This window comes from Lithohypha guttulata (assembly GCF_036872675.1).
Source record: "Lithohypha guttulata strain CCFEE 5908 chromosome Unknown scaffold_7, whole genome shotgun sequence".
Taxonomy (NCBI): Eukaryota; Fungi; Ascomycota; class Eurotiomycetes; order Chaetothyriales; family Trichomeriaceae; genus Lithohypha; species Lithohypha guttulata.
In genome coordinates, this window is record NW_027042756.1 from 386,689 (window position 1) to 404,407 (window position 17,719).

Below are 17,719 nucleotides of genomic sequence, written 5' to 3' on the forward strand. Positions count from 1 at the left end.
TAGCTGCAGAACCTAAGAATACAATAGCGGTGCAACTTTCGACGGTGAATCATGGTATATAGAGCTTTGAGTAGTCCATAACCGCTATTCCTACAAGACATCCCTGTGACTGGTTCCATGCTCATAGTACTCGCAATTCTGAGAGCTTGAAAGGAATTCAAAGCCACTGATATATATTCACCAGCCACTAAGATAACGTTATCAGTAGCTTGTAACGACGACTGCCTAGACCACTAGATTAGATGACCTGTCACCTTCCTCTTCTCGCTTAAACCATGACGAACTCGAGATATGATCGAGCAGCAAAACAGCTTATAAGTTTTGGATTCGGGGAGTCACGAGATAAAAAGGGATCGTGATAACTCTACTGGAATCACGACGGGCACGTCCGCAAATCGTACCGACTTTGCCCGTGGCGTTGTAGGAGGCTCATTGAGTCGTCTTCGCATTACGAAGTGCATAGAGAGAGACTACTCTCACAGGCATAATAGCCATGAAACATCGCCCTGAGTTTCAAGCTGAACTCTGGTATTTCGGGTGTTTGTAAATAATGCACGTACATGGTCGCTGGGTTCAATTTGGTTGCCATGCAGTGATCCACGACATCAACATACGTTCTCTCTTTCTCTGTCCATGTACGACCAGTCAGCGAGTCACCCATGCCGCATATTCTTACAATTATCTCCATACGACAATCAACTCTCTATCGAAGGAAGTAACAACCGCATTATCGAGATTTACCAATTTTTTTGACCCAGCAACGGCAAAAATCTAGTTCACGTGGGTCCTTCGGCTTGGCGCCGCGCCTGGGAGCCGTTCTCAGTCTGGAACAGGAGAGGTGGGAACTCTGATGTCTTATTTTTGGGGTTTTAGGGGTAAGGGAGATTTACGGTACAATACTGGTACTTAGTTCATTGATAAGCGAAGATTTGAGAAAGTACTCTATCGGGACTGCACGAGTAGTGTATTGATCTGCAAGAGATGATGTGCGTTGATCTGCAATATTTGTACTGTAAATCCGAATGTGGGTCTATTTATGGTAAGCAAGTTATGATGTGCATACATGTATGTATACACTTTAGGACGGTAAGCGAAAAGTCTGAAAGATGTAGGCGAAACTTTGAGAAATGATGTGCATACGTGGTGGTCGCGCGACATGGCTAGGTGGTCGAGAGCCAGGCCGGGTTGTTCCAGGATGTGCAAGCATCATGACACCTCGGGCCACGTGAGCTGGTTGACAGTCGTATACGTAGAGGAGATAAAATAAGCATGTGAGGTCGCTGTGATTTCGGTGTCGACTATATCATTGCTTCAAGAAGAGATGCGAGAAATGCAAGGCAAGTCTTCGTGTTCACATCAAAAATCTGTGTTCACATCTGTATCAACGTCTATACACGAATCTACTCAAAACAATCTCGCTGTCCACAGTACAGCTATCAAAATCTCTCCTGCTGGACTGGAGTTTTTCATGCAAATCAAACAACCACCAACTTGCACTGTGGGTATCATGTAAATCTTGTAAGGCCAAAGTATATCTGCTAGTACATAGCGACACAAATGTTCTCGAACCCCGACACCATCATGCTTCCCTAAGTGCACCGTCCACAACACGGACGACTGCGAAACCAGAAGGACGAGGACAAAAGGAATTCATCAGCAGTCCTGAGACGGCGAGGGCGAAGACCAAGACAGCGCAGCGGGCTGGTCAAGGTCACCAGCCTCCAGGATTGCAAAGGTTGATATCGTGACAGAACGCTGGACAAACTCAGAGGACATCAGGCTTGGTTCTGATGTTCTTGACATTTAGTTGCCAAGGATGGTCTTGAGGTTGGCACTGTTGCCCATACCACCACAGCCGCCACTAGCAGCACCCAAGTAGTCGTAGCCAAAGTAGGCGCCAGGTTGAGAGTTGGTTGCACAGTTCACAAGCGAGTAGCCAGTCATGCATGTCTCAACACCGCCATCGCACTTGAAGACACAAGTGTTCATGTCTGATGTGCATGTTGGAGTAACAATGGTCATGCTTCGACCTTTCATGTTGACTTCTCGTGAAACATCAGCAACACTGAAAGGCGCACTGAATGTAGCTTCACCCCAGGTATCGTAGATCTGGCCCATAACCAGTTTTGTGCCTTTGTGTACAGGAGCCCAAGCGCCGGACCAACCATCAGGGAAGGAGACAGTTTTGCTTCCACCCTTTGGAATCGAGACTGTGATTTGTGGCTTGACGTTGTTAACCCATGATCCTACTGGACCCCATACAGCGAGGACGATATCATCGTCAGACTCATTTGTGAATTCATTGGTCCATTTACCATCGTTTCCGAGCCATGGGACGGTTGCACTGGACGCAACAGCATTTGTACCAGAGCTTGTAAAGCCCAAAGTGGTGAGCAAGCTACTGTCGGTGGCACTAAGGAGAGCTGCATCTCGTCGCTCACTAGACACCAGTCAGTACTGTGTTGTGTGTTGATGTTTCATCGAGACACTCACCTCTGAGCCTTCATGAACTCTACGTGACGGACAGCGTTGTTGTGACGCTTGCCTTGCTGGTGAGCATGGCCGTGGGCGTGGGGAAGGATGGAAGCAGCGAGGGCCTGTCCAGCGGCGAGGGTGCTTAGCACAATAGCTGTAGTTGAGAAATGCATGGTGTATGTTTTTGGTGGTATATATTGTTCTGCCTGTCAAAGGAGTGTGATTTTGTAGGGATGCGAGTCACAGACCGCGTAAGGATTGAGGGATCGAAAAGCTGGAAAGATCGTGAAGAGAGTGAACACGACCTTCTTTGCTTATACAAATGAGTGTAGGAGGACGAAAGTCCGATCAGATAAAGAGCAAGCCGCAGACGATATAGTGACGAAGAATATTGAACCGAAAGGAGGAAAGAAAGCAAAGCCAAGTAGCAGGGGAACGAAATGAAGCAAGCACAACAAGTGGACCAAGGTGGTATAGCGCCAACGCAGTGGTCAGAGCCACGTCGGTGTTGATGAAACAACATGGTCGAGAGCAATCTCCAAGACCTGGACGAATGAGCGTGCAGTACCTTGCATAAGTCAATGCGCGGAAACGGAGGCTAATAGTAACCTAGAGAAACCTTCGTTCCTGTCAATCATGCAGATCTCGCTTTGTGGGTGATGAGGTGGCTGCTTCACCTAGATTAGCTTTTGAGAACCTGCCCATTGAAGAGTATTGGGAATTCCGACGCCCAAGGCAAGTGTTTCTGAATTCTCAATCGTTCGTCGCAGGTAATTGTACACCTTGATTCATACTGTAGAAGCGCTGCAGGACTGATTCGGAGAGCCAGGGGTGTGTCCCAAAGCTAAAACGGACCAGATGGAAAGTGTTCCGGAGCTGCTGCCATGCAGCAAAAAGTTTGCGCATCCCAAGAAAAGCTGTTCCAGCATTCAGCAAGCGACGAATCGTTTTTCGAGCGCAAACTGCGAACACTGCAGACACTTCGGCTTATCGGACCTATCATGCATTTCCGGATGTGCTAGAGGGCTGCAACACGAGACGAGCGCGCTGGTGAGCTGCTGCAGACTGACACTTACACTATCGATGATGCCGCGAGTTGTTCCTGCGTTCAATCTGTACCTCAGGAACTGCTGTGCAACCCGAAAAACTTTTTCTTTACTTCGGCAGGCTATTGCGACCGCCTAGGCTCGCTTGAAGCATCCATTTGCAAAGACTTTGACAGAAGTCAGCACAGGAATTGCTCGTGAACAATTGCAAAGCGGGGTAGTTCCTCAAAGGTTGTCGCAACAAGGTCCGTCTTGCATTCGCGACGCTGCACGTTGTCAAGAACTTTGCTGTGTGACCATGGCGGGCAGGTGCGATTTGCGCAATCGACAGTTCATGCCTTTGTGCACCCAACGGCAAGGCACATCAGACTATTTTGGTAATCGTAGACACACGCGCCTGCTCGTTTCAGCAGAATAGCAGTTCTGTCTCAGGCAAAATGGCAACTGTGCGCACGACTCGTTTGACAGCCACCTTGGCAATATCCGGTATGCGCTCGTGCTCTCATTCGGCAGATGTGCTGTGATTCTGTAACAGGGATGGTTTGAAAAAGCCTCCCGGCAAGCGGAGACAGGAACGCAGGAACAACGTTTGTACCTGCATTAGGAACAACAGTCGTTCCTGAATATTCGCCCTACCTTCACCTCTTAGAGCTGCATGCACTTGAGAACTAGAAGCGTCCGTTGGGAAGTCTGGAAGCTATTGTGCTTAACACACTGCAGAATGATGATATTTCTCGAGTAGCGTTCACTAAGTGCAACGGCGTACATATGAGTCCGGCACACCATTCGACTATGCAAAGACGGAGACATGGACAAAGTGCGCACTTCTATAGAGGAGGCTGGTGCTTGGCGAATTTTCACCGTACTTCGAGGACTTCGTGTGTGGTCCGGCTTTGGAAGCGAGGTGTTACTGCAAGCTAGCAAACTAGTACATGCACAATGATGGTCCTTCGGAGCCACATATCCACGGCAGCAGGAAAAGCCAGCAAAAGAGTATCTGAGTAACATCGAGGGTTTGTTCATTACACATAGCCTGTGGACTACTGTACTAGTAGTGGTCCGAAGTCCACCATACGTTTGCGCTCTGATGTGTGCAGAGGGTGAAGTGCAGTCTATCTGAAAAGCATGTCGCCAACCTGTGAAAGTCCGCGACCAATCATGCATACTGCAACGTGTTAGCAAGGATACACCAGGATACAATGTTCGCGGAATGTTGGGACTCACAAAGTTGACCGTGTCTTTCTTCTTCGCCTGGACCTCTGCAATAGCGTCCACGTAGTGCTCATGCGTGATTTTCGTCTGACCTTTCCTTAACGCTATCATGCCTGCCTCAACGCAGACAGCTTTGAGTTGAGCACCACCGAACTCATCCGTGCTTCGAGCCAATTCGCCCCAATTAATGTTCGCTTCGTCAACGGTCATTTTGCGGGAGTGAATTCTTAGAATCTGGGCACGAGATTCTTCGTTCGGTAACGGGAACTCGATCTTTCTGTCCAATCGACCTGATCGCAGTAGAGCTGGGTCCAGCACGTCTATTCGATTCGTGGCAGCCAGCACCTTGATCCGATCATCCGAGGCAAAGCCGTCCAGCTGGTTGAGAAGCTCCAACATGGTTCGCTGGACTTCTCTGTCACCACTCTTCTCCGAGTCGAAACGTTTTGTTCCGACGGCGTCAAGTTCGTCAATGAAGATGATCGCAGGTGCTTTTTCCTTGGCCAGCGCGAAAGCGTCTCGTACCAGTTTGGCACCGTCTCCAATGAACATTTGTACTAATTGGGGTCCGGCCAATTTGAGGAAAGTAGCATTAGTCTGAGCCGCGCATGCTCGGGCAAGCAGTGTCTTACCCGTTCCTGGCGGTCCATACATCAAAGCGCCTGCAATCGTGTTAGTGCTGTATAAGAAATATATGTTGAGAATTGACCTACCTTTGGGTGCTTTGATACCAATTTTCTTGAAACGTTCAGCCTCCTTCATTGGCCATACAACGGCCTCAACAAGTTCTTCAATCTGCTTGTCCAGGCCACCAACGTCGGTATACTTTTCCGTAGGCTTTTCGTCTACCTCCATAGCTTTTACCCTTGAGTCGTATTCGGCCGGCAATGTGTCAAGGACGAGGTATGAATCCTTATTGACACCAATAAGATCGGCAGGCTTCAGCTTTTCATGGTCAACAAGACCTATGAGTGGCAAGAAGATAGTCTGTCTTGTAGAGGTCTTAATAACTGCTGATTTACCCACTCGTGTTGCGTCGAGGTCGATATTGGCGCCTTCCTCTGCCGCCTCAGCTTCGACGTCCAGATCGAGAAGTTCGACAACGTTGCCCACAAGATAGGGTAGTTGTCTGCGGAGAGAGTTAGTCAATGTCAAGCCAACCTTACTGTCCTTTGCTCACCTGTTGTTCTCTATCTTTTCAAGGTTATCTTTGATCTTCTCCTTCATAGTGCCCTCCTCGTGCTTTAACCGCTGGAACTCAGATTTTAGGATCTTCATCTCGTTCTCCAGTAACCGCCTTCGGTTGATGATATCTCGTGTGCTTGACTGAAAGATTTCATCGTCTATGAATTCCTCTTCCTCTTTCTTCTCATCATCTTTCATCTCAGCATCGCCATTTGCGGCGCCATCTTGACCATTGGGCTGCTTCTTATCCTTGTCGTCTCTATCCTTCTTTTGCTCCTTCTCGTCGCGCTCCAGATCATCGAGATCTTCCAGGGTAGACATGGTGAACGATGTGGCGGATGTGTTTCGACTAGATAGGCTGTTCTCGCTTAAGGCGTATGGTGAATGACAGTGATGGGGATATTAGTCCTAAGGGAGTGGATACAAGACAAGTGATCGTGTTGCCAGTGTCGTAAGTAGTTGATTCGGCTTCAAACAGAATATCAGTGACGAAAGGCTAGATGCTGCAGGGTGAGGCTATGGGCGTCCCTGCAACTGACTACATCATTTTAGGTAAGCGACTTGCCGCGCATCTTCTCTGGAGCCTGTTACAGCTGAATTCAATATGGCCGCCTTATACACATATAAAGAGTCTACATCAGCAGTCTTGTATGAATCAACTTGAACCTGATTCGCAGACTGTGGTAGACAAAAGCCACGAGCAACCAATATAGATCAGCAGCTGGCAGCAAAGGGAGGGCATAGAAATCATTGTGAGAGTCATTTAACGATCGTCATGTTCTGAATTGAAGCTGCTGTAACAGATGCTATACGTAATCTATAGTGTTAACTCCTCCCAAGCAGGAAAATCAACGGGCTGGACTTTTGCTCGCCTCCCAATGTTTGAAATGAATGCACACCACCCGCTCCTGCTTCCCAACCCACAATAAATGATTGACATCGAAATCTTGTATCGGTATAAGACCAACCTGTAAGAGGCGCCTGATTAAAGAGGATTAAATTTTTGGAGCAAAAGAATGCTGAAAAGAACTTTCTAAGGTGCTTGTGAACTCTCCCATCCAGTAACGCTATGCGTGAATCAATTCCAGGCGGTATATGGGGGTATCCTCAAATCGTTGGCAGGCATGCTCGACATGATCCAGACTAGGTCTATCCTTTATGAAGCTGCTCAGTCAGACGATTCGAACCAAGTCTTGCAAGGCAGCAGATATTCTCTGTTCTTGTGTCTAACTTTTCCCTCCCAAGACTCCTTTCCAGTTGCACCGTGTGAAAATTGATCGAAGCCGAAAAACACCAAGCCGTTCTTGCAATTGCGCACATGCTTGAGATATCGTCAAATAAAGGATTGTTGACCCCACGTCGTGAAATTCGTAAATCGAATGAAAATCAAAACAAAACGCTCATTACATTTTCAAAGGTCCGATCTTGACAATGACATGTACAGAGCGAGCAGTATGCTCCGTCATCATATACAAGGTCTATCGTAAAACATGGCCCAGAGGCGTTATGTAAAACAGAGGCGAAGAAGTTGAAGAACTTTTGTCGTTGTGCCACGTAGCAGTATAGCTTTACCCAACGACGGGTTGTACCGAGTACGGGTGGTGAGACATGTAGTACTCAGCAGAAGACGACTTGCTGCAAAGGTCACAAGGACAATGTGGGCCATGTGGTGACCAAGCACTGAGGTGTTGGTAACCATGACTATACTGCGGAGCGTAGTAAGGTGAGAGCTGAGCTCTTTGCGACGCGTAAGCAGATTTAGCATGACCATTCCATGAGGCTCGTGAGTAGTTGTCAGGCATGGTAGCGTATTGCCAGTTGCTGTTATAGTACTCTGGTGTAGTAGGTCCACTGTGATGTGTTGATGGTGGCGAATGCTCCAAAAGATGAGGTCGTCCCCAAGTGTTGTCGTATGGTACCTGTTGGTACTGAGGTGGGATCGGGCCGTCCGGAGACATCATTGGGTTATGCACGCTAGAGTGACGGGAAATGTTGGTATTGATCGGTGCCAACTTGTGCGCAGTCTTGGCCTGGACGAGTTGAGCCTTCTCCTCATAGGCATGCCAATGCTCTATCCACATGAAAAAGCCCTGGTCAGGATCATACATCAAGCCATGAATTTCCCAGTTGAAGTCTGTAAGCCATTCGAGTTCCATTGCATTGAGTTCTCGAACAGGAATGTTGCTGACTTCCGCCCACGATCGATTCTGGAAAGTATTGTCGTCGAGAAACTTACTACCTAGGAGGAGACAGGTTGTCAACATTCTCATCAAGGCACTCGAAGAACTCAAGTCGCCTTTCTCGAACTTCATGCGCTCCTGCAAGTAAAACAAACCCAACATGATAGTAGAACTTGGCAGGCGAGTCGATGACAAGATCTGCGAAACGTATTTTCGAAACTGTGATGTAGGCGACGCACTGATACGCGTAACCATCTGCTGGCACATTTCAGCTACAAAATTGGACATCATGTCCATCTCGTAGTCAAGGTGTTGTGCAACACCGCCAGTTGGTTTTTCCTCTTTTTGTTTAGGCTCTGGGTGTGCATGCAGGCTATGAGATACATAGCCCATCTCATCCGGAACTTGGATAGGTGGCAATATCGGTGCAGCGGCAGGTACATACTGGTACTGCATGGGCAGTGGTTGAGGATAGTTCATTGTATAGTCCGCCATAGCAGGTAGCTGCTTCGATCGACTGTGAGGTTGGTGTGTCGAGTAGGTAGGAGCCTGGTAATAACGATCACCGTGGTCTCTTGAAGTGTAGCTGTGTCTTGAGGGGCGTGAGCGTGAACCATAGTATGCGTGCGCTTCCTCACTGACAGCGGTCATTGGCGTCAAGTAAGTGGTCTGGTACTCAGGCGGTGTCGGAGGCAATCTCGATTTGAGGGCATTGGAGCCCCATCGATTGTAGGTGGCCATGTTTCGAAGGGAGGTCGGCGGTACAGACACTGCGCCTACCCGCTGCTGACGCGTGAAAGCGTCGAAAGCCGAAGCTTTTGATCGTTGTCGAGAAGATTTGTTGCTAATAGTACATGAGTAGATCAGAACTTGGCCTGCAAAGATGACAAGGTCGTAGAAGTTCTGTTGTTGGACTAATTAAGACTCAAAGCCGATTGTAAAATCTGAGCAAACGGATCTAGTGTCGGGTTTGAGGCGCGTTGAAATTGTCGCGTCTTTGTATGTGTCGTTTACGGCGACGATGGATGTGTGAGGACAAGACTTAGTGAAAAGCTCGTCGTTCTGAAGCTGTCTTGTGAGTTGATGAAAGATGTCCAGTTGGTGAGTCGGCGCAGGTCGAAAAGCGCAGCAAGGTTCAGATCAGAATTTGCGAGGCAGGTAAGTGCAACTCAGCCGACAGGCACAGACCTGGACTCAGGATGCTCCCGGAGGCCGCGTATGGGCGGCGACGATTGCAATAGGCAACTGCGAACAGTCTCGCAACAAGTCTCCAAAGACAAAGAAACTTGACTTCCTTCGACGGACGGAAGGTCGAAATGACCAGCTGAGGCAACCTTTAGGCCAAGGTCAACCAACACAGCCACTTAGCTTAGGAAAATTGCGGCTTTGTAGGGTTTGATGGATTTTTGGAAGGCCAACCTTAGTAATGCGACACAGAACAAGTGAGGTAATTTGCTGGCCAACGAGCCCAGAAGCAACACTGGAGGCGTGCGAAACGATCCTACTGACTTTGAGACGGTCTGGAGCTGTGGTCGCAAGTGGGAGATTGCAATTTCCAGCTTGTTGTGTGAGAGGTCCACCCGCAAATCGTTTCGACACAAGTCCTTGAGGTTGGTCGCAGGATGTCGTTGCTTAGCAAGTCTCGACGTTGTTTCTGAGCCGTTACAAGGTGCACAATCTGAAGGAGAAAGTGGGAAGATGGAAGAGCACGAAAATCCGAGGGGATTGTGACTACGTAGCAGCAGACAGCAAAAACTCTGTGGTGGCAGCCCAATGAAAACTGTTCCCATCGGCCCAGTCAGGCTTTTCGCACATGATTCCTCCAATAAGGACCTGATTACGCCCCTGAGGCCCTTTCTCTCCTCGTCTATCCGATGATTTGAAAGCCAAGTAATCCGATATCCGGCATTTGTCGAAAACGACAATGTTTAATGGGAATATCGCGTTGCGTCGTCTGTATAGTTGTCTTCAGAAAAACAGCCACCGTCAGTCAATGGATATTTGGTATATTTAGAACCTCTTCTATTGCCAATATCGGTGACCATTCGGAACTTTGACAAGCTTCGGTCGCAGGCACATGTTCGCTGTGTGCCAGGTCATTTGCCTGTATTTGCATCCATGTGTGACTAGGCAACGGCCTTTGTTGTTCGGGGCTGCAAGCAGTACTATGATCACATCGTGCATGATATGCGCACGCAAGGAATCCTACCGAGCCTGGCATATAATAAGCTGACGGCTGGATAGTGATGATCGCGACGAGCACAGCTTTTCGAGCTCCGCAAGCTGTCATTGTGTTGTCGTCAGCAGGAAAATGAATTGGCATCAATACGACTGGGCACTGTTTATTGACTTTAGTACCGTCGGTCTTAGTCCTCAAATAGATCTGCCCATTTTATCAACGGATGTGGTTGCTGCTCGGCAACTTCCTAGTCGACAGCAGAATCAAATTCGACGAATACCACAAGCCCGCCATACTATAGCCTGATCGCCATTTCTCTGAACAATGGAACTTCTCCGTCAACTGTTTCTACAGTACTCGAGTAGATCCGACACAGCCTGACAACAATGAGAGAGAGCCTCCGGACGGCAGTTCCATTCGTGCAATAGGCATACTGCGCTCAGTCGCGCCGAGTTCGTAGCTGAAATAAAAATGCAAACCTCGGTTCAGCATCGATCCGATTCCGAATCTCTATCGAAATTGGCGTGCCGAAGAACCAAGAACGTGCGCATTGTGCAGCGCGGGAGACGAAGCATTGACATTTGCTTTTCTTACATAGATTTGACGCTCATCCATCATCGTCGCATTTGGTTGCAGCGCCCAAGTGTGCACCACAGTACAGTCTGGACTTGGACTTCATGGCCAAGTGACTATTGTAGAATCATACTGGAGTACGTGTCTCAACTTTCAAGGATATGTAAATGACGTTAAGCTGAAGAGCTTCGTCTTAGCTGTATCGGAATTGTACACTTAATCAGGCAACAGACATCATGCTTGAGGCACTGGCAGTGGACTTCATAATCTTTCAAACCTTGACCTGACATGAAGGCTCAGATTGAGCCCACATGATCTTCGAGATGATTGTGTAAGCTAGAGACACCGAACACTCAAAATGATAAACAATAACCCAATGTGTTCCATGTGCGAATAGGTCGGACAGACAAGGCAAAAGAATATTTTCACTTGAGAAGAGCTGGTACATATATCATATTCCACTCTATATAGATGGATTTTGTGTATTGTACAACATCAACATGTATTCCTCTCGTATATGTTGCTACATTTTGTCATCTAAGACTTCTTGCCGCCCTCGGTAGGGTGAATACTCTCTGGCAGGGCTCTTTCAACCGATTCTGGGACGGCTTGCTGAATGCTCTCAGGCACGATGCTGTCTTGTGGATTGGTGGCGTGGCTCTTTGAGCCACCACTGCCAGTATCGTGGACTTTATTGGGCAGCGCATCCTCGACATCCTTTGGCACTGCTTCCTGTACTTCCTTAGGGACTATTGCAAATTAGCGAGAGCTGTTCCATCTTCGACAAACATAGTTACATACCAGCAGACTTGTTGTTTGGGTCGGTAGCGTGGGACTTGTCGGTGCCTGACATATTTGCCCTTGTTGATAGAGTAGTGCTGAGTGGTCGGATAGACGAGTTCTGAATGCGAGTTGCTCTTGTGATTGAAGTTCTGAAAATGCGTGTAGAGAACATTATGAATATCTAAGTCGTGATAGCTGGTTCAAGTCAATTAATATATGCAAGCAACGAGGATGTATTTCCGTAGATGAGCAAGGTCAGTAACATTGATGAATCACGAAACGAATCCGTATATACACATCCTGGATCTGTCCTGAAGAAATGACCTCAGCCATTGCAGCTAAGCAGCAGAGCTCTGTGAATGGCCGTCATCGATCTCTGTATCAGGAACGCCCAGTGCTGCTGTAGTGGCTGAAGTACTGGGAATTGCCGCAGATGAGATCAGGATGTCTGGAATCCATGCTGCCTCGTCGTGAAACTAAGACGAGTCGTTCGCCTAGCTGTAGAGAGAGCCAATCATGTCGCGCTATTTGCTTGACCTCCGCTTACACCTGACGTCGGCAGGAGCTCCGCAAATGAAGTCGTTACCTCATATGGTTTTTGACATCTGGAGCTCGATACAATGGACCGAAAGAAGTCAAATGCTACTCGTGATATCGGATTTGTTTTCCATTGTGTTGGCTGTAAATTTGAGGCAAACCAGACCAGGTCACCCCCGTCTTCCCATGATCACGACTATCGTGCCCGTTGACGCCGTCGCTAAGCACTCGTAAAGGTAAAAATCACCCCCACCTATTAGTTACTACCATTGATCACTTTGGATACCATTCTAGACTCGTCAGAGGTATTGAGCGATGTCCATCTATAGATTCATTCAGCCATTTCGCTCGCCAACTCAGCTCTTTCTCTGCAGCTTCAGAAAATGCAGCACGGCATTCAACAGGTAATTCGTCTAGGATATCCGACGAGATACCAGCCAAACCTGGATTGCTAAAGCCTAGGCCAGGCTCGGGCATGTTTGATTCAGGCGCGCTCTCCAGACAGAGATCGTGAATGCGATAGTTGCGAGAGTATACTGGTTCGAGTTTGGAGAACCTCGCGTTGAGATTCTCAACCTCGTCTTCACCTGCATGTTCCTTGTCGTCCACCTCTTCCCATCTTGCGTGTGTCGGCTGAGTGTTTCGAGGATATTGCATGGTATTGGTATGTATGTCGTAAACACCGTTCATCATATCATCTCTGACCAGTCTGAGCATGGAGTTGAACCTCGCAGCTTCTCGCGCATGTTCAAGCATCCAGTTGTCGCTCGTCACTGCAATCTTTCTGCGCTTCCCCTGCTCAGGTTTACCATTTTGCATAGGGACACTCGGTAGGTTCATATGATAGACAGCGCTTGCGCCATGCCATGCAACGTACTGATTTCGATTGTAGCCTTCTCCTGCTTGTGGGATTCTGTCCTCTGGTACGGCCAGTTCACCTTCAACATCTCCTCGCTCTCGAGCACCAGCCACATCATAATCGTCCGTGACCTTTTTCCCTCCAATGACTATTTTCGCGCCGAATTCGCGGAAGACAGATCGAGCAGTGACCACTCCTATTGATCGCCCTTTGTAAGAGTGCGGTATAAGCTCCCTTTCAATCAGATCCTTCTTCTCTTCGTCGTCGATGATGATTTTGTAAAGATGCTTGTGTTTCTGGAAGAAGAGGTAAGAGTCTCGAAAGCCAATACAGCGTGCTGGCTCTGTGGACAGCATGTACAATCTGTTGCCTCGTCCTAGCAAGGTGAAGGTGCGCACACGATACTCTCTGCCATCTTGCAGCTCGCCGTCCTTGTTGATCTTTGTTTCTCCTTCAGCGTCTTCGGGCAATTCGACCTCATCATTGAGAATAGTCATCACGTTTCCCTCATCGTCAACAGGGGCTGCCACAGCACGTTGGGCTCCACTTCTTTTATTCGCCCATCTTCCACCACGATGACCACGGAAGCCTCCTCTACGTCGTGGTGCTGGGGTATCTGACGCGTCGTTACCGTCATCAGAGCCTTGGTTTCGAAGACTCTGAATTCTAGCGGATGGTCTGCCTCTTGCTCTTCCTCGACCACGGCCTCGTCGTCTAGGTGTTGCTGATTCAGATTGTCGCAATGCTCGTGAAGGAGTCGGTAGTTCTTCATTTTCGTTTTGCTCTTCTTCGTCGTCAACTTCTTCTTCGTTCCCTTCCTCGTCCTCGTCTTGTGGGGTTGGCACGTCTGTTGGTGGAGCGTCTGCCATGTCTTCATCTTCGTTGTCGGATAGTCTAGGGACAGGTGTTTCTAGAAAGTCAGTATTGAAAGCACGTTGTCAGTGGTCAGATAGTCTTACGGAGAGATGCCCTAGCAGCCTGTGCTGCAAGTCTAGGGCGACGAGCCATGCCTGCTAAAGTTGTATCTGTCTGTTTGCGACGATTACCTGAACTTCATTCTTGCTTCGTAAACAAGGCATGAAGGCCGCCTTCTTGAGGCATCAAGCTGGAGTTGAGTCCTGTCAGCCTGCAAGCACATCATTATGTCCGCAGCACGGAGCAACTTAGCCGATCACTCCTTCCAGCGCTTTGTTTGGTATGGGCATTAACACTTCTAATACAACGCTCTGTCACGGTCCAAACATCTCACCTGACGAGGTTTATAGAGGACTACTATGGAGTGTGACTAAGAAGTCCGAGAAAGGACTACCTGGGCACTGTGTGCTGTCCAGTGGCAATGTCGAAAAGCCAGTGGTTGGAGAGGAGTATCAGTGGTATCATCAGGCAGTATATCAAATGGATTGCAAAATTTCTTGGGTATCATTGTATTGCGGGAGCTATGCTCGCAATAAATACTGCCTCTTTGTGTGAGCGTAGTATATAAGTTCTACCTTCTCGAGTCAAACGACGAGATCGACACATCCGCGTGCAACGGCTTCTTGCCTACTGCTTGCAAAGCGACATCAGCACCCCTCTGCAAATCGACACCCTGTAAACCAGGTGCTCTGAACGCCGCAGCTGTCTCAAAGGGACTCAAAGTTGTTCTGCGATCCAGCTGCCAGAATCCGTAGAACAGCGGCACAACCATGAGCACGATGGTGACTGTGATGGCGACAGAAGCACCCCAGTATCCGTACCGTATCCGGTAGAAGAGCACGCTCTGAGTCTCTTGAGACTTGGGGACTGTAACTGCCATCTTTCTGAAGTGCGGGTTCCAAAACTCGTCATATGTGGATTTAGTGTCGTTGTACCAGAGATTTGAAAGAGTTTCGTCCGATTGTAGATCTGACCAATCTTGAGTACCTTGCGCAGCGCTAATGCTAAGCATGAGTCTGTTCACAGTTGTAAAAACATTGTCCGATGGAGGGCTGCCGTAGTATGAGGCGTTGCCCAAGTCTGCCATCCAGTCAAGGCCAGAATAAGTGTTTTGACACCATGACTCGTTGTTTGGCTTTGGATTAAAGTCTAGAGGTCCTGGGTTTGACTCATCAGCCCACATGATCGGGTTTCCATCTTTGTCTGTCGAGTATAGCTGAGTATTCAACGAGTACGAATATGTGACGGGTCCCGTCCTGCTTGTCGACCAGGATCCATCCTGCAGCGTCCAGTCAATAGAGCCATTGAATCGCTGCCCGAGCCACTTAGCAATGCCCCCGTAAGTTGAGTTCTCTTTCCCTTCATTCGGAGGAACCGGCAGTGGCTCATGTGCAGTGTAGTTGACGACCGTAGACTCCTGATCGATTGAGATGACTGGATAAGAATATGCGGCGTTATTCCATTGCGTGCCGACGTAATAACCTTGGTCACTGTTGACCTGAATAGGCATGGACATGCTCGCAGCTGTCAGGATGCACTTCTTATGCTCCAGGCGTCCTTGGCAAGTGGCATTAGGCTTGTAGATGAGATCTAAGCCGATTGTGTTGGGACTGGCAGCATTCCAGGTAACAGATGAGGAGTATACATTGGCTGTAAACTTGCTTCCAACGTGCTGACTTGGTCTAAGATCATACTCTTCAGACATCTCTGAAGTGCAACTCATGCTAAAGCCGGGAATGGTAACACTTGTCTTGCAGACTGCTGAATTATCCTTGTTGGTGCAGCCAACAAGGTCGAAGCTTGATCCGGCGATATAGGAGACACCAGGAGGCAGAGTTACGGATCCGCCACTAAGTCCATCCATAGAGCTCGCCGCAGACGAAAGACCATCCGACCAGTCTCCGAGAGTGCCATTGACCACAGACGCTGAATAACCTAATGGTAGCTGTTGGGAGACTGGAATGTATAACGTGGTCAAATTGGCATGAGTATCCTGCTCGTACGCGATGGCGGCTTGCAGTAAGAAGCCATTCAATGGAACTGTTGCAACGAAGATACCGGCCAGTGCAACATAGTTGAAGCTTTTGCCCGCCGACAAAATTGCCCATTTGCTGGTACCCAACCTCCAGGTGGTATGTAGTTGTTCTAAAGTAACATCAGGGCGTGAGGCTCTGTACCACCAGGCGGTAGTTACACCTTCAGCAAGAGCTTGAGAGAGGAGTATACCGTTCAATGATAGTATTGCTGAGAGCCAGGACGCAGGCTTTAGGTATTTGCTTGTAATCTCGGGCCTGCCGTCAATGAAGTGAAGGATCAAAAATGAAAGGACCATGGTCAGTAGCGCTCCAATAAGGCAAACGAGCCCGTACCAGGGGAACTGCAAAAATTAGCATATGTGGCATGCTCTGGCAGGCACTGAAATACCGATGACCGTTTGTGAACAGCATTGAGTTGGCTAGTTGTCGTTTCGCCCACCCAAGGGAAAAAGCGCTGCAACCATTTTCGAAAACCTTTTGCTTTAACGTGACCGGCGCCGGGAGGCTGATACGTCTCTGCACGAACTTCTGTCGTCGTGATTGAAGTGTCCTGCTTAGCATCAGACGACGTCTTGTTAGGCTCCATCTTGAAGAAGGAATGAGGGCCCGGGACAGTGTACACAACGTGCCAGCGTTGAGGAAGAGTTCCCGAACATCGCAGAAGGGCACGAGCTATTCATAGTCGGACGACAAAGCTTAAAGCATGGACCAGAGAATTGTACTCGCAAGCACGAGTCTAGGTGCCATTCGCAAGGACGACGCTAGAAGGCATAGCCTAGAAAACCACACGTGGCTTGCGCCTTGACCTAGTGTCGCGGCACAAAAGTAAGAAACTTCCAAAGTCGTCTGAAGGAGCAGTCAATTTCCAGAATGCTGATTGGCCTATTCAGCCAGCCATGGTGGTTCTCGACCAGCTGAAGACGTGCAAGACCGCCCAGCTGAATCTGAGGCTGAAAGATAGGGGCGTTTTAGAACGGCTAGCGTGAGTGACCATGCTTGATTGAGACACAAAGCCGTGACTGGCATGACCGATTTTTGATTAGTGGAAACCCTGATCAATTTGGACATTCGATCATGGTGGTGACGGATGCTTGCTTTGAAGCCGGCTAACCAGGCGAGTACTGAGTAGAAGTCGCTTGATCCTTGAGCGAGATCTGCATTCTGAAACGTGATGACTTTCACATGATCCACGAGGTTGTGTTTCGATGGAAGAGGTAGCAAGAACGTGCTGATTGTGGGTGTCAAGTAGATATCGAGCATAAGGTTAATGCTAAGCAATGATGGTCAGTTAGACTAGCAAACCTTACTTTTGTCTTGTCTTGTGATTAGTCTTTTTTTGCGGTACTGGACCAGTAGTGTATCACACTGTTGAACATGGTGAACTTTTGCAAACTGGAGATCGTAGTTTGAGGAACAGCTCAATCCGCTCTATCACCGGTTGGTGGTCAGAATATTACGCGTCACGACCAGCAGCCCTACCGAAGCACATCGCCTTTTCGCCAAGGCATGCTGCCAGTCACGCACACCAACAGCCCTGAAGGTCGACTTTGGCAGGACAATGGATGTGCTTTAGAAAGTGGCCTGAAGAGCTGTAGGCACTATAGTCATGGAACAAAGATGGCTGTTATTACCCTCCATTCTGCCCGCCGACCACCTTGTAGGTAACTAACAATTGACAAACAGCTGCTAGTAAGCGAAAGGCCCCCTTCAGTACTATTTAGCAATGATTTGGCGCTCAC

General features: G+C 48.5%; 6 protein-coding genes across 6 annotated transcripts; all 6 read right to left on the bottom strand.

Annotated features, from left to right (window-relative positions):
* Positions 1–1,803: 1,803 nt before the first annotated feature.
* On the bottom strand, positions 1,804–2,648 carry LTR64_007988 (uncharacterized protein; the record flags this gene model as incomplete). The annotated part of the gene is made up of 2 exons (XM_064902304.1): positions 1,804–2,440; positions 2,494–2,648. The coding sequence occupies 2 exons, from the start codon at positions 2,646–2,648 to the stop codon at positions 1,804–1,806; spliced, it is 792 nt and encodes a 263-aa protein (XP_064751278.1).
* Positions 2,649–4,677: 2,029 nt separating this feature from the next.
* RPT5 (26S proteasome regulatory subunit 6A) lies at positions 4,678–6,239 on the bottom strand (the record flags this gene model as incomplete). The annotated part of the gene is made up of 4 exons (XM_064902305.1): positions 4,678–4,686; positions 4,746–5,395; positions 5,447–5,862; positions 5,914–6,239. The coding sequence occupies 4 exons, from the start codon at positions 6,237–6,239 to the stop codon at positions 4,678–4,680; spliced, it is 1,401 nt and encodes a 466-aa protein (XP_064751279.1).
* Positions 6,240–7,486: 1,247 nt separating this feature from the next.
* LTR64_007990 (uncharacterized protein) lies at positions 7,487–8,839 on the bottom strand (the record flags this gene model as incomplete). Its single annotated transcript, XM_064902306.1, has 2 exons — positions 7,487–8,471; positions 8,544–8,839. 2 exons carry the CDS (start codon positions 8,837–8,839, stop codon positions 7,487–7,489), a joined length of 1,281 nt encoding a protein of 426 aa, XP_064751280.1.
* A 2,548-nt stretch (positions 8,840–11,387) lies between these two features.
* LTR64_007991 (uncharacterized protein) lies at positions 11,388–11,703 on the bottom strand (the record flags this gene model as incomplete). The annotated part of the gene is made up of 2 exons (XM_064902307.1): positions 11,388–11,599; positions 11,652–11,703. The coding sequence occupies 2 exons, from the start codon at positions 11,701–11,703 to the stop codon at positions 11,388–11,390; spliced, it is 264 nt and encodes an 87-aa protein (XP_064751281.1).
* A 740-nt stretch (positions 11,704–12,443) lies between these two features.
* On the bottom strand, positions 12,444–14,037 carry NPL6 (chromatin structure-remodeling complex subunit RSC7; the record flags this gene model as incomplete). Its single annotated transcript, XM_064902308.1, has 2 exons — positions 12,444–13,939; positions 13,989–14,037. The coding sequence occupies 2 exons, from the start codon at positions 14,035–14,037 to the stop codon at positions 12,444–12,446; spliced, it is 1,545 nt and encodes a 514-aa protein (XP_064751282.1).
* Positions 14,038–14,515: 478 nt separating this feature from the next.
* LTR64_007993 (uncharacterized protein) lies at positions 14,516–16,566 on the bottom strand (the record flags this gene model as incomplete). The annotated part of the gene is made up of 2 exons (XM_064902309.1): positions 14,516–16,321; positions 16,369–16,566. The coding sequence occupies 2 exons, from the start codon at positions 16,564–16,566 to the stop codon at positions 14,516–14,518; spliced, it is 2,004 nt and encodes a 667-aa protein (XP_064751283.1).
* Positions 16,567–17,719: the final 1,153 nt, after the last annotated feature.